The 13,708-nt window shown below is 36.3% G+C and overlaps 2 protein-coding genes across 4 annotated transcripts in view; one reads left to right on the top strand and one right to left on the bottom strand.

Annotated features, from left to right (window-relative positions):
* HIBCH (3-hydroxyisobutyryl-CoA hydrolase) overlaps positions 1-13,708 on the top strand; it is an 82,509-nt gene that overhangs the window by 57,423 nt on the left and 11,378 nt on the right. For both annotated transcript variants that reach the window (XM_066346238.1, XM_066346237.1), the window contains 4 exons: positions 975-1,120; positions 2,895-2,981; positions 4,737-4,795; positions 5,483-5,564. In XM_066346238.1, coding sequence (XP_066202335.1) covers positions 975-1,120; positions 2,895-2,981; positions 4,737-4,795; positions 5,483-5,564 — 374 coding nt within the window. The remainder of the gene's footprint in view (positions 1-974; positions 1,121-2,894; positions 2,982-4,736; positions 4,796-5,482; positions 5,565-13,708) is intronic.
* The window catches only part of C7H2orf88 (chromosome 7 C2orf88 homolog), a 61,093-nt gene continuing 48,511 nt past the window's right edge, over positions 1,127-13,708 (bottom strand). For both annotated transcript variants that reach the window (XR_010746649.1, XM_066346239.1), the window contains exons 2-4: positions 5,763-5,864; positions 3,534-3,715; positions 1,127-2,379 (exon numbers count right to left, since the gene is read on the bottom strand). Coding sequence is in view for 1 of the 2 variants with exons in the window: in XM_066346239.1 (XP_066202336.1) it covers positions 2,354-2,379; positions 3,534-3,715; positions 5,763-5,864 (310 nt within the window). In the remaining variant the exon portion in view is untranslated. The remainder of the gene's footprint in view (positions 2,380-3,533; positions 3,716-5,762; positions 5,865-13,708) is intronic.

The raw sequence follows: 13,708 nt of genomic DNA, 5'->3' as shown, positions 1-13,708 counted from the left end.
CTTTTTTTAAATGTATGTACCTTCTTTGTTTGTACTTTTTGAACATATAAGATATAGTTATTATAAGTGTTAATGTCCTTGTTTGCTAATTATTGTCAATTCTGAGTCAATTTTTTTTTTTTTTTGAGAGAGAGAGAGAGAGGAAGGGAGAGGAGGAAGAAAGACATGAAAAGCATCAACACCTCATTGTTTCACTTTTAGTTGTTTATTGATTGCTTCTCATACATGCCTTGACTGGGGGCTGAAGCTGAGCCAGTGACCCCTTGCTCAAGCCAGTAACCTTTGGGCTTCAAGCCAGCAACCTTTGGGCTCAAGTCAGCAATCTTAGGATCATGTTGATAATCCTGTGCTCAAGTTGGCAAGCCTGTGTTCAAGCCTACAAGCCCACGCTTTAGCTGGCATCCTCAGGGTTTCAAACTGGGGCCCTCAGAGTCCTGGGCTGACAGTCAATTCACAGCACCACCACCGGCCAGTCTAGGTCGATTTTGATTAATTTATTTTCTACTTTTTAAATGCTTGGCAATTTTTGATTAGATTCTATACATTGTAAATTTTACCTTGTTTGTTAGATATTATGCATTCTTATAAATATTCTTGAGCTTCTGAGATGAAGTTAAGTCATTTGGAAACAAACTGAGCTTTTTAAGTCTTGTAAGGTTGTGAATTTTTTAAAATGCAGGATTGGAACAGTTTCTCAGGCTAGCTAATTATTTTTTTTCTTTGTATTCTACTTAGTGCTCCATGAATCATGAGTTTTCTGGTCTGACTGGTGGGAACAGGCAATGTTCCCAGCTTTGTGTGGGCCCCTAGTACTGTTCTCTGTAATCCTTTTTTATGGTTCTTGCCTTAGTCTCAGGTAGTTAGTTGCCTTGTACACATGTATTGCTTAATACCAATCTGATCTAAAGTAAACAAAGTTATATTCATTTCTTTCATTTAAATCATTGCTATCTCTTTTTGTTATTTAATTATAGGATTATTCCCTGATGTGGGTGGAGGTTATTTCTTGCCACGACTTCAAGGGAAGCTTGGTTACTTCCTTGCATTAACAGGATTCAGGCTGAAAGGAAGAGATGTGTACAGAGCAGGAATTGCTACGCACTTTGTAGATTTTGAAAAGGTAATTACTTGAATCATTGCATTTTATGTTGTTAGAATAAGTCATCTTGCAAAGGAGACAGTATGAGTGGTTGAGATGATAGGGTTTTGGTAGATATGGCTCTGAATCCTGGATCTGCTACTTAGAGCTCCGTGACCTTAGGGACATTTCTGAAGCTCTCCACACTTCCGTTTTCAGCTTCCCCATACACAAGATGGAGGTACCTATATCTGGATTCAGAGCTGTTTTGCCTGCCACCTTCAGTGAATATTTTTTAATGAATAATTACATTCTGTTAAAGAAAAAAAACCTACTTTAAGACAGTCTAATATATAAAATTCTAAAGTTATATATAAAACGATAGGCTTTTATTTTATAAAAACATTTTGGAATGGTTCTCCTGGTTATTAGATACTCTGAAGCACTTAAAAGTTACATTTGTAAAATACTGGTTGGAAAAGCTTTCCTAAAGGACTGCTGAAAGGGACAATGTTACTTTATCTTTTTTAAAACAGAGTTGTCAGTTTTCTTAGCACAGAGGCAAAGAATGTGTAACCAGCCAGCCTGGGTTTAAATCTTAAATTGCACGTAGCCTTTTTAGGCACCCTCCTTCCCCCCACCCGTTTTCCCAGCTCCAAACTGAGGGTAGCAGTTTTACCATATAGTTGAAACTACTTACGTTAAATGTAACAGAAAACTCAGTTCGAAGGTGGTTTTGCCTCAATTTCCAGCAAGTGAATTGAATTTATTCTACTTTTACTGGCTTAGCTCATTCTGATTAGACTGTTTTCTATCACCCCTCAACCATGAGGGTATTGAATACACTGTATAGCATATCCTAGCTAATGAGCTCCATCCCTGGAACTGTGGGGAGAACTCAGCTTCTCAGGAAGCATATCTAGATCTCCAAATGAATGTCTGATCTTGAGGGAGGGGTGTTTTGTTATAGGGGAACGGATGTTATAAAAATGAGGTATATAAGGTTGAAGGTTATCCCCTATACACTTCTATGAGGGCCTTCCATCATGTTTGCTTGAAGTTTCGGATCTATCTCCATGTGATGGCATCCTCAGTCACATTGAGTAAGTAGTGTCTCATCCTCCCCTTGAGCTTTGTAACATGAAACAAACATGGGCACTCCATTTTCTACTCTGGGGGGACACATTTGATGAGAGTGGAGTTTAATGAAGGATGGCAGAGAAAGCTGATCTCAGCCGCCTCCCTTCTTTGTTAGTGTGCCCAGGCGTCGTGTCTTCAGTGAGTAGATTGCCATTCACTGCCTGTGGAGGAGAACAGAAATGAGTCATATACACGCGGATGGGGCTGGATGAAGGTGGGTTCAAAGTATAAATAACCATCTGTCTCATCTGACAGAGTCAAATATAATAAGTGTGAAAACAATAAAAGCAAGTACTCAATGGATTGAGAGGAAGAAGGGCTTACTTATAAGAAAAGATTAAAAGTTTTCTTACAGAGTTGTAGTTCAGCTGGATTATAAGATGAATATGGTCAGGAAAAAGGACACCAGCTCAACCTCGAGGTCACCAGTCAGAGCCCGGTCAGGGCACGTATGAGAAGCAATCAATGGGTGCACAACTAATTGGAGTAACAAGACAATGCCTTCCTCCCCCTCCCTCCCTCCTTTCCTCCTTTCTTCCTTTCCCCTCTTTCTCCCTTCCTCCCTTCCTCCCTCTCAAAAAAAAAAAAAAAAAAGAATATAAGTTTTCTAAAAAATGTTTCTATGGTGTTTTAAATCTGTTTCCCCGCTGCTTTTTTTTTTCTTTTTTACCTTTAGTTGGGCATGTTAGAAGATGATTTGTTAGCCCTGAAATCGCCTTCAAAAGAAAATATTGCAGATGTCTTAGAAACTTACCATAAAAAGGTAATCTTGTCAGTATTCTAATCTCAGATTTTAATTCATGGGGAAGGGTGATTGAAAAATAGCAGTTGATGAACAGTATAGTTTGTGGATATAAATAAATATATTATAAATAAATATATTGGGATTTATTTACTTAAGAGCTTGATAGGAAGATCAGTGCTTCACAGTTGTTACAGTAGCCATCTAAAAAGATGACTTCTTTACTGTGCAGCTGCTCAGCTTGTACCTCCTAGCTTGTGAATTTCAGTGCATAGCCTTGTGATTGGCCCTTGCAAGGGCTTTTTACAACACTGATATTTCTGTAATGGAGGTTCAATGTTGACATTGTTTGTGGAGATGCCAAAGTGAAACTGGTATATAACTAAATATAATATACTATATTGTAGTGTTTACTTTTAACTCCTTACTTAGGTTGTCTAATTTAAATTTACTTTTAAGAGCCAACAGTCTATTAAAATGCTACATGAGTTCCAGTTAAACATGATGGATTGAATACATGCTCCCTCCTAAATACCCACTAAATTAATAATAAGAAATAAAAAAGGCACAAACCTGCAATGACAGAAGAGGAGACGATGGCAGGCATGAGATGGAATCTTGAAAGATGAAGGATGAGGGCAGCTACTTCAGACTGAGATAGTGAAATCTTTTCCTTCAGTCGGGGAAGCCAATAAGAAGCAAGCCAGTTGTGGCTGTAGACCCTTTGAAAGGTACCAGTTGCTCTGAAGTCAGGGCTGTGGAATAGGTAGAGAAATAGGAAGATCTCTGCAAATTTTTATAAGTAGCAGGTAGACTCCAAAAGTCCTCCTTCTGTAGGAGCAGCTACCCTATAGCTTGGCAGGAGATTAGAGACTTAAAGAGACCAAATCAGACAGACCTCGCTGACTGAGGGCAGTGGTAGGTGAGGTGCTCTACTGAAAAGAGGCAGCACCTACTGAATGGGAAGACCTCTATCCTCTTTCCTTAGTGGCTTCCAGAATCATTACTTGCTATCTATCTTACTCAGTTTGGACAGCTATAACAAAATACCATAGCCTAGGTAACTTAAACAACAGAAATTTATTTCTCACAGTTCTGAAGGCTGGGAAGTCAAGATCAAGATGCCAACCAATTAGATTCCTGGTGAGGACCCTCTTCCTGGCTTGCAAATAGAAGTTAACCTTGCTTCTATTTGCCCTCATACAGCAGGGAGAGAAAAAGTGACCTTTCTTAATGATAATGTATCATATGTAATGATATGAAAATAAAAATATGAAAACATTTTAGGCTTTTAACACTTTAAGTGCTAGACTGGAATAATGCATGCTGTCTAAATTTTGAACATACGGCGGTATTTATGAGACTGAAAGCAATCTATCAAAAAGTGTTATCATTGCCTGACCAGGCGGTAGCGCAGAGGATAGAGCGTCAGACTGGGATGCAGAGGACCCAGGTTCGAGACCCCAAGGTCGTCAGCTTCGCAGGCTCATCTGGTTTGAGCAAAGCTTGCCAGCTTGGACCCAAGGTTGCTGGCTTGAGCAAGGGGTTACTCAGTCTATTGTAGCCCCATGGTCAAGGTACATGAGAAAGCAATCAATGAACAACTAAGGTGTCGCAACGAAAAACTGATGTCTTTCTGTTTCTGTCTGTCTATCCCTCTCTCTGACTCTTTCTCTGTCTCTGTAAAAAAAAAAATGTTATCATTAAATGTGAAATTATTAAGGATTTTTAAAAGATTTGAGCTACTTCAAATTAAAGATTTTTCTTTTCAAACAGTCCAAGGTTGATCAAGGCAAGCCTTTCATACTTGAGGAACACATGGACAAAATAAACAGGTAATTAAAGAGAGATCTCAATTACATCTGTTCCTTTGGAAATCCTATATTAAATGGAGTTTGCTAACATTGTAATTGATAATGTACCTAATTCTGAGATCAGATAGCATAGTGTTTTTATTCTCACTTACCTTTGAAAACAGCTTCTTGTCCACTTTGTTCTTGGGAAATAAATCTATTATATTGAAATAATCTTGTCATGCTGGCTCATTTTAGTGAAAAGCACCTTTTTTTTTTTTTTTTAAGTGGGGAAGAAAGGCTAGAAAGTAATTGAATGGTCTTTTTATCTTTGTAAAGTCACCTTCCCTGAAGCTCCTATCAAGCCCATCAGCAGATGGTTTTGCGCAGTGATTTGAAGGACTGGCTTAAGGGACAGAGAAGGAGGAAAACTACTGGATGACGACAATTATCTCTACATTTTAGGAGCATTAATTTTTCACAGTTAAAATATAATTTATTTAGATAATAGATGCAAGAAAGCAAAAGAGAAAATTTAATTTTAGTTTGCATTAGCAAAGGTAAACTGAAAACACCCAGGGAAGCGATGTTAGTTTATCATCCTGTAAAATAGGTTGGGAAAGTTTTCATTTTTGAAAGGGGTTTGGGGGAAGTCTGTGTTTAGGTTCCTTGCTATCTCGGAAAAAAGAAGTCTTACATTGGTGAAATCATGTGTTTCCTTTCTTATAGTTGGTTCTCTGCCAATACTGTGGAACAGATTATTGAAAATTTACGCCAGGATGGGTCATCTTTTGCCCTAGAGCAGTTGAAGGTAATATACGGATCATTTCTGCCCTGGACATGGTGAATTCTTGTGATAGGGAGGCCTCACTGAGGGGTGTCAGAGCTCCGAGGGGGACATAGCCCACTGGTTTTGTTGTTGTTTCTTTGTTTTTGTTTATTTCTGAACTCAGTTGGGACTTAGTAAGCCATTCCCCAAGCCCTACCAAAACCCAAGTGCCTTGTCTACCTGCTGGATGCTGAAGGTGATGGTAAGCTGTTTTTAGGTCCTTTAACTGTAACAGAGAAGGACTTCAGTAAGCGTGCTTCATCTCCAGTAGCCCTCCTTGTCCTGTGGGAGAAGCATTTAGGGACATTTTTATTAGAAGCATTAGGTAACTGGAGAATAGTCACCTTGCAATATATTGCTATTGTGACATTAATCTTTAAGTTCTATTTAATGTGCAGCAACTCAATATATGGTCTTTCTAAGCAGTAGGTTTAATTAAAATAATAATAATAATAATAATAGTTTTTAAACTAACAAGAAGCTCCGTCTGCAGCCATAGCTGAGTCTTAAGCAGTATTTGTTAGTGTTAGGTGCATTTTGATCTCCATGACTCAACTGGTAACAGCAGGAGAAAAGCCTGATTTGTATAAATGAGTGCACACTGGGTAATGACATGCTTAGAACTATCATATGGTTAAAACAGAGTTTTTCAGACTTCTAGAAAAAGGAAAGAAAAAAGCATGTATCCTTACACTTAATAGGAAAGGTGTTTTAGCTTGTCTTTTTCTGATAATATTTTTCATTTTATTGGTATTATTATAGCCTTTCTGTTGACAGGAAACTCAACAAAAAATTTAGATAAGTTGTTTCCTGTGAAGGTGAAAATGTTTCCCCATTGTTACTTTATTCTTAAGAGGAAATCCTAAGTTACTGTGTCTCTGGGATATTGTTCAGTATTAGAATTCTATTAACTCTCAAGGATAGGCGTAAGCTAGAGTAGGTAGAACAGCTATATATTTTCCTAATTTACGAAAATAAGTAATGTTATTAACTTTTAGGAATGTTTACATAAATGTCGATCATTTTATATTTCAAGGACTATAATTTTAAATTGAGTTTCTTGTTTTCAGAGGAATATAAAAACTAGTATTCCTGTTTGGTTTTTTTTTTTTTTCCAGCAGTATAGCTCAATTAAGTACGCACTTAGCAATTCCATTTGAAAATAGTCATGCATGCTCGCTTCGCTTCGGGAGCACATATACTGAAAATAGTCATGTGGCACTTTATCTCATAGGCTATCTGATGTCACTTTTAAGCATTATAGATATGCAACTAACCATATGATTTTAAAAACATTGGCCTACCCAAAACTGAGAGAGAGGACTCAGGTTGTCTTTCAGTTTTCCTTCCATTCCTCTGGTAATGTGATTATTTTTTACTCAGAAGAAGGTACTTGGCAAGCCACCATCACAGCTGGGATCATAAACACTCATTAGAAGGACAGAGTTTCATTTTTATAGTTCACCTATAGCTCCGGTGAATGAACATGGCTCTAAAATATTAGTATCTGCTGGGAGTAACATGATGTGGAGATCAGAAAATTCCCACTGAGGTTTCCTTTGACAGAGCTTAAATACAGGAGGACTCCTTTTAATTATGCCAACGAGATACACACCGAAAAACAACCCTGAAGGAGAATATAGTTGTTAGTGCTTAGGTCAACGGCTTGCAGATGAAAGAATTGTTTGAAAAGAAATTTAAGAAAATTCCAATACTTGTTTCAGAGCCTGTAGGGCTGCTAACTCCTGTGGGGCTCTTCAGAGATTCTTTTTTCTTTCTGTAGGTCCCAAGGATTTGGTCTACGTTTATGTTCCAAGTTGCAGCCATATACTCTTATGTTTTATGTGTTCCTTTCTCTCCAGGATTATCTGGGGGGAAAGACAGAATTGTTTTCAACATACTTGCTAATCATTAATTAAAAGAATTCTCTTTTATCCTTTCTTTAAATTTTTAAAGTTTTTATTGCTAATCACTATAGGACAGGGGTTGGGAACCTTTGGCTCGTGAGCCAGATGTGACTCTTGATGGCTGCATCTGGCTTGCAGACAAATCTTTAATAAAAAAAATAATAACGTTAAAAATATAAAACGTTCTCATGTATTACAATCCATTCATTTCCTATCGCTCATGTTCATGGTGGCTGGAGCCAGTCACAGCTGTCCTCCGGGACAACACCAAATTTTTATTGGATAATGCTTAACGTACACGGGTTGTTGTATGGCTCTCACGGAAATACATTTTAAAATATGTGGCATTCATGGTTCTCTCAGCCAAAAAGGTTCCGACCCTTGCTATAGGATAACAAGGGGTTAAACATGTGAAGTTATAAATTATTTATAATTGATGGAATTTTCATAGCACTTTATGGTTTTTTGTATCCTTTTGAATATTTTCTTCCAGACTGATATATTCATACAGTGGAGTACTACTCCACTATAGGAAGGGATGAGCTATTGATACGTGAAACAACATGGATAAATCTCAGAAGCAAGTGAAAGAAGGCAGACACAGACTACTTACTGTATGGTTTTATTTTTATGGAATTCTAGAAAAGGTAAAACTATAGGGACAGAAAGCAGACCAGTTGCCCAGGGGTAGAGTTGAGGGAAGGAGAACTCTTGTTCTGTATCTTGATTGTGAAGGTAGTTGCACAATTGTATTCAGTTGTCAAAATTTATAGAACTATTCATTTAAAAGAGTAAATTTTATCATATGTAATTTATAACTCAGTAAGGCTAATTATTAAATAAAATGGCATATCAAATTATGCTGAACAGTTTGATATTTGCTGAAGGTACCCATTATACTATGCTGTTTATTGCTATTAATAAGTAATTTAATGGTAATGTTGATGGACACATTGTGCCTTTGTGGGAAGAGTACAGTAAATTTTAAGGGAAACTGCATCAGTTTATGTCTATAGGCAGAGAAAACAGTTTTCTAATCCACTGATGGATTTTAGTGAACTTTAAGCACTGTCATGACCATTTAGGATATCATGAAATAGCTGTACTTCTCTAGATACTATTCTTTCATTTTATTTAAATTGTTAATGCTTTTAAGAAATTACTAGAAAAGTCTTAAGATATGGTTGCAAAAAGCACTCTTCTTAGACCGGCTCTAAGCCTTTTACTCTAGATAAGAAAAAAGAAATGCTAGGGCTCATTTCTTTAAGTTCTGTTTGTTTTTTATATAGTAATATGACCCTTAGAATGAAAATATTTTTTTAAATATTTCTGTGAAACTGCAGTATTCAGTGAAGTACACTGAATGTTTATTGCTATAGGTTTTCTGTGGATATTCTTTATTAAGGATAAGAAAGTTTTCTTCTATTCCTTCTTGGCTAAGAGACTCATGTAATTATTTTGAATGAGTGTTGGATTTTATCATAAGCATTTTTCTTGCATCTTTTGAGATGATCATATGATTTTTCTTTTACTTTTATTAATGGGGTATGTTAAAATTATTAATATTTGATGATCAAAAGTTTTTCCTTAAAATAAGTCTTATTTTCTCTTTCATAAGTATATTCTATGTCCTAGGAAGCCTTTACCTGTTCCCAAGTTCAAAAATATCCTCCTGTGCTTTCTTCTAAAAGCTTTTAGTTTTTGCTTGTTTGTTTAGGTCTAGATCCATTTCAAATTTATTTGTTTTTTAAAAAAACAAACTCTGGGGTCCTGGTTAATTTTTTTAAGAGGTATTCTTTATTATTATTTTTTTTGTGAGAGAGACAGAGAGAAAGACAGATAGGGACAGACAGGGAGAGAGATGAGAAGCATCAATTCTTTATTGTGGCACCTTAGTTGTTCATTGATTGCTTTCTTATATGTGCCTTGACTGAGAGGCTACAGCAGACCGAGTGTCCCTTGCTCAAGCCAGCAACCTTGGGTCGCTGGTGAGCCTTGCTCAAACCAAATGAGCCCGTGCTCAAACTGGTGACCTTGGGGTATCGAACCTGGGTCCTTTGTGTCCCAGTCCGACGCTCAGGCCTGGTTAATTTTTTACATAGTGTTAAACAGCTGTTCCAGCAAATTTGTTGAAAACTCTTCTTTCACGTTGGGTTGTATTGGTGCCTTTTATCGAAGATCAAATGATCATACTGAGAGGAAAATGATAATTTTTGAATACTGAATTTTGCATTCCTGCAATAAACCCTATTAGGTCATGATGTAGTACCCTTTTTATATGTAGCTGGATTTGACTTACTAGTATTTGTTTAGAATTTTTGCATTATGTTTGTAAGGGAGATTGATCTATAATTTTTCTTCTAATTTCCATGTCAGATTTTGATAATTAGGTTATCTAAATTAGACTAAATCAAGTTGGGAAGTGTTCCCCTTTTTCTATTTTTTGGAAGCATTTCTGTTAATTTGTTTTTATCAGTGAAGTTATCTGGACCTGGAGTTTTCTTTGTGAGGAGATTTGTAATTATGGATTAAATGTCCTTAATGGATATAGGACTACTCAGATGTGTTTGATTCTTGTGTCAGTTTTGGCCATATGTATCTTTCAAAGCATATGACACTTTCATTTAAATTGTCAAATTTATTTGAACATTGTTCATGATCTTTTCTAATATTGTACCTATATATAGTGATTGCTTTCTAACTAGTGCCACTACTTTTTCTTTCTCTGATGCACCATTCTCACGTACAGGGGGTCCTTGAGTTACAACACAGTTCCGTTTCTACAACAGTGACGTAACCTAAATTTTAGTGTAAGTCGAAACACACCCCAGCCTAAGTGACTTACCTTTCCTAACACAGTTGTAAATTCATAATCTAGAACATGAAAACACAATTAAACCACAGAAAAAGGAAAAGACTATAAATGTACTGTACGCTGTACTGCATACTCTGCTGCTGCACACAACCAAACTAATTTGTTCACATAGTCTGTAAGTATGATGCTAACGGCATAAGCTGAAACGCTCAGGTCTCAATTTTTTAAAGTTTTTTTGGGAGTGAGTGTCATAAATTTGAAACGTCATATAAAGAGACTGTTGTACCCTGAGGATGCCCTGTACTTTATTTTTCCTTCTTTATATTTTCAGGCTCTTTACTGGTCAGAATTCTTATTGTGGAAAACAGAGTTCAGTCTTGATATTCTGAGGAGAAATAAATTTATTAAGGGGAACTGTAGTTCACATTACCTTTGGGATACCTAGACAGAAAATGTATATTTTATCTTTCAGATAAATAAAATTATATTGAATTATCTCTTTAATGTAAATTAAAGGGAACTGTCAAATTCTGAAGAAAGTATCCAGAAGATTGGGGGCAACCAAAATGAGAGATTTTATAAACTCTTTACATTAACCAACTATCATATAATGTAGAACAGGGATTTGTTATTTTGGATTTTTGATATCTATTCATTTAACTGTTAATGTTTTTATGGTCTTTTAAAAATGTGATTGGATAAACTATTTTAGATTTTTCTCTAGAAAATAAATCCAGTGCTATAATGTATTTCTGTCTGTAACATCCCTCAGTTTATTTTCTAAGCACCATTTTCCCTTGTGGAAAACATTGTTTCTACTCAAAATGTCTTCTATACTCTTCCAGGTGTTTGTTTTGACCTGTTTTACACTGATTTATTTCTCTTATGCCTTGCAAGTATTTTAGAATATCTGCTATTCAAGTTAAGCAATTTTTTGTAGTGTAATATGAACAAATAATTTTTTCCTCTGACTTACATAAATGTGGAAACTATATTGAGAACTTAAGTGCCTACAGTGTGGCTTGCTTAAACTTTTTGTTCAGTGGCTTTTTTTTTTTTTTGCAGGGACAGAGAGTCAGAGAGAGGGATAGACAGGGATAGACAAGAATGGAGAGAGAGCATCAATCATTAGTTTCTTGTTGCGACACCTTAGTTGTTCATTGATTGCTTTCTCATATGTGCCTTGACCGGGGGGCTACAGCAGACCGAGTGACCCCTGGCTCGAGCCAGTGACCTTGGGTCCAAGCTGGTGAGTTTTGCTCAAACCAGATGAGCCCGTGCTCAAGCTGGCGACCTCGGGGTCTCGAACCTGGGTCCTCCGCATCCCAGTCCGATGCTCTATCCACTGTGCCACCGCCTGGTCAGGCTTCAGTGGCAGTTTTAGCAGTTCAAAGAAAGTTTTTAGAAACAGTAAATTTTTTTTTCTTAGATTTTTTATTCAATTTTAGAGAGAGAGAAAGAGGAGGAGAGAGAGATGGGGGAAGGAGCAGGAAGCATCAACTCCCATATGTGCCTTGACCAGGCATGCCCAGGGCTTCAAACCGTTGACCTCAGTGTCCCAGGTTGACACTTTATCCACTGCACCACCACAGGTCAGGCGAATTTGGGTTGTTTTTTTTTAATAGCAGTATTAGAAAGTTTATCTCATAGCATGTTAGCAGAACTGAACTGTACTGTACTGTAGCCTTTCTTCAGAGGAGAGCAAAATTATACTCAGTTATACTGCTCACAAAAATTAGGGGTCAGGGAACGTGCAGATACTCCAATACTTTCAGCCTTTTGTATAAATATATAGTGCATTTTCACCAATGAAATAAAAGTTAGTTTTGCATCTCATTTGCATAATCAACTTTCTTTAACTTGTTTGCTTTTCTGATGTTCTTGTTTAATAAAAAAAGAAATTAAATGCTTTTTATTGCCTCAGATTCATTTTGAAATATCCCCTAATTTTTGTGATCAGTATATATTTACCCTGTACCTTTATGTATTATTACTTATTAGGAAAAAACAAGCCAATTTGTTTCTTTTAGTTAGCTTCTTAAGCTCTCATTTTCTGTTTATTGTTTCTACTGTCTCTTTAATGTAAGCCAGTATTAGCTCCATTTCTTAATACACTTTTAAAAAGTAAAATGATCTGGGGGTAATTAAATCTGGCAGAGCCTCGACTTTTAGAGAATGTTATAAATGACATCTTTTTTTAAAACGGAAAATAAGATCGTTTTCTAAGATTACATAGTGAATCGCAGAAATGGTTGGGGCTTATCTGTCTCTATAGCCCTTCAGTCAGCCCCTTGTGTACTTGATAGAATTCTATCAGTAGACTTGTTGAATATTCTTCTAATTATATCAGTAGACTAGTTCAATATTATTTTTTTAATTGTATCTTTAGCCTTGTTGAATATTGTTTTTCTCTTGATAATGCAAGTCAGACTGTGTATTATTGGGTGTTCAGGTAGATTCCTGAGGTGAGGAGCGTAGGCCGTATCAGTGATAGGATTCAAATAATTTAACAACCAGTTGTGTGACCTAATGACTGTTTTAAGTATAAAAAAAGATATACCGAAAGGTAGTTTTATTATTTCATGCATTTAATACTTAAATAAGAACAATAGAAGAGGTACACAAAACGAGATTATGTTTTAAGAGTTTTAAAATATTAATGAAAATATATGTATTTAAGATATTTCTATATTGCTTCTTGACTGGTGTCCTCACTTGCATTTTCTTTGCTTTTATTCGAGCATCATTGGCTGTGTGATTTATCCTTAACTATCTTTTCACTGTAGGAGTAGGATCCCATTCTTTTACAGGTAGGCCGATTAGACTAGTAGTCATTGTGTTTGATATGTTAGAAACAATTAAATATTACAAGCATAGTTCCGTCAAGTTGTTTTTTTACCTGTGGACGGAATGAACATTACTGTGGGCGCTTAGCATATGCTGTTGCGCACATGAACATTAAGAAAGAGTAAGGAATGTAACTTTGTGATTTCCACGTTGGGTAGCTATCTGGGCACCCACCTTAGAGAAAACCCTGATTACAAGTGCCCTTTTAACAACCGGTTCACTGAACTCAAGAAAAAATTAGATATCTGTTCTGCCGAACTGGTGTGAACCGGCTGAATCTCCCACTGCTGGCCAGTATCCTGAGTTTTCCTTTTGTTGGAATTGCTCTTTGAGTGCAGTGACCATGATGTCTTTGTTATTGTCTCCCCTGAAGTGTCTAATGCATAATAGATGCTCAGTAATATTATTGAATAGAGACTGTGAATCATTTTATAAAAATTAAGGAAAAAAGTTGTTTTTTTGACATGTGAGAGACCACTAAAATTTATTTATTTGTTTATTTATTTATTTTTTTGTATTTTTCTGAAGTTAGAAATGGGGAGGCAGTCAGACAGATT

The sequence above is a fragment of the Saccopteryx leptura genome, chromosome 7 (genome assembly GCF_036850995.1).
Source record: "Saccopteryx leptura isolate mSacLep1 chromosome 7, mSacLep1_pri_phased_curated, whole genome shotgun sequence".
NCBI lineage: Eukaryota > Metazoa > Chordata > Mammalia > Chiroptera > Emballonuridae > Saccopteryx > Saccopteryx leptura.
Note: the sequence above shows the minus strand (reverse complement) of the source record. Positions and strands in the feature narration are given on the sequence as shown.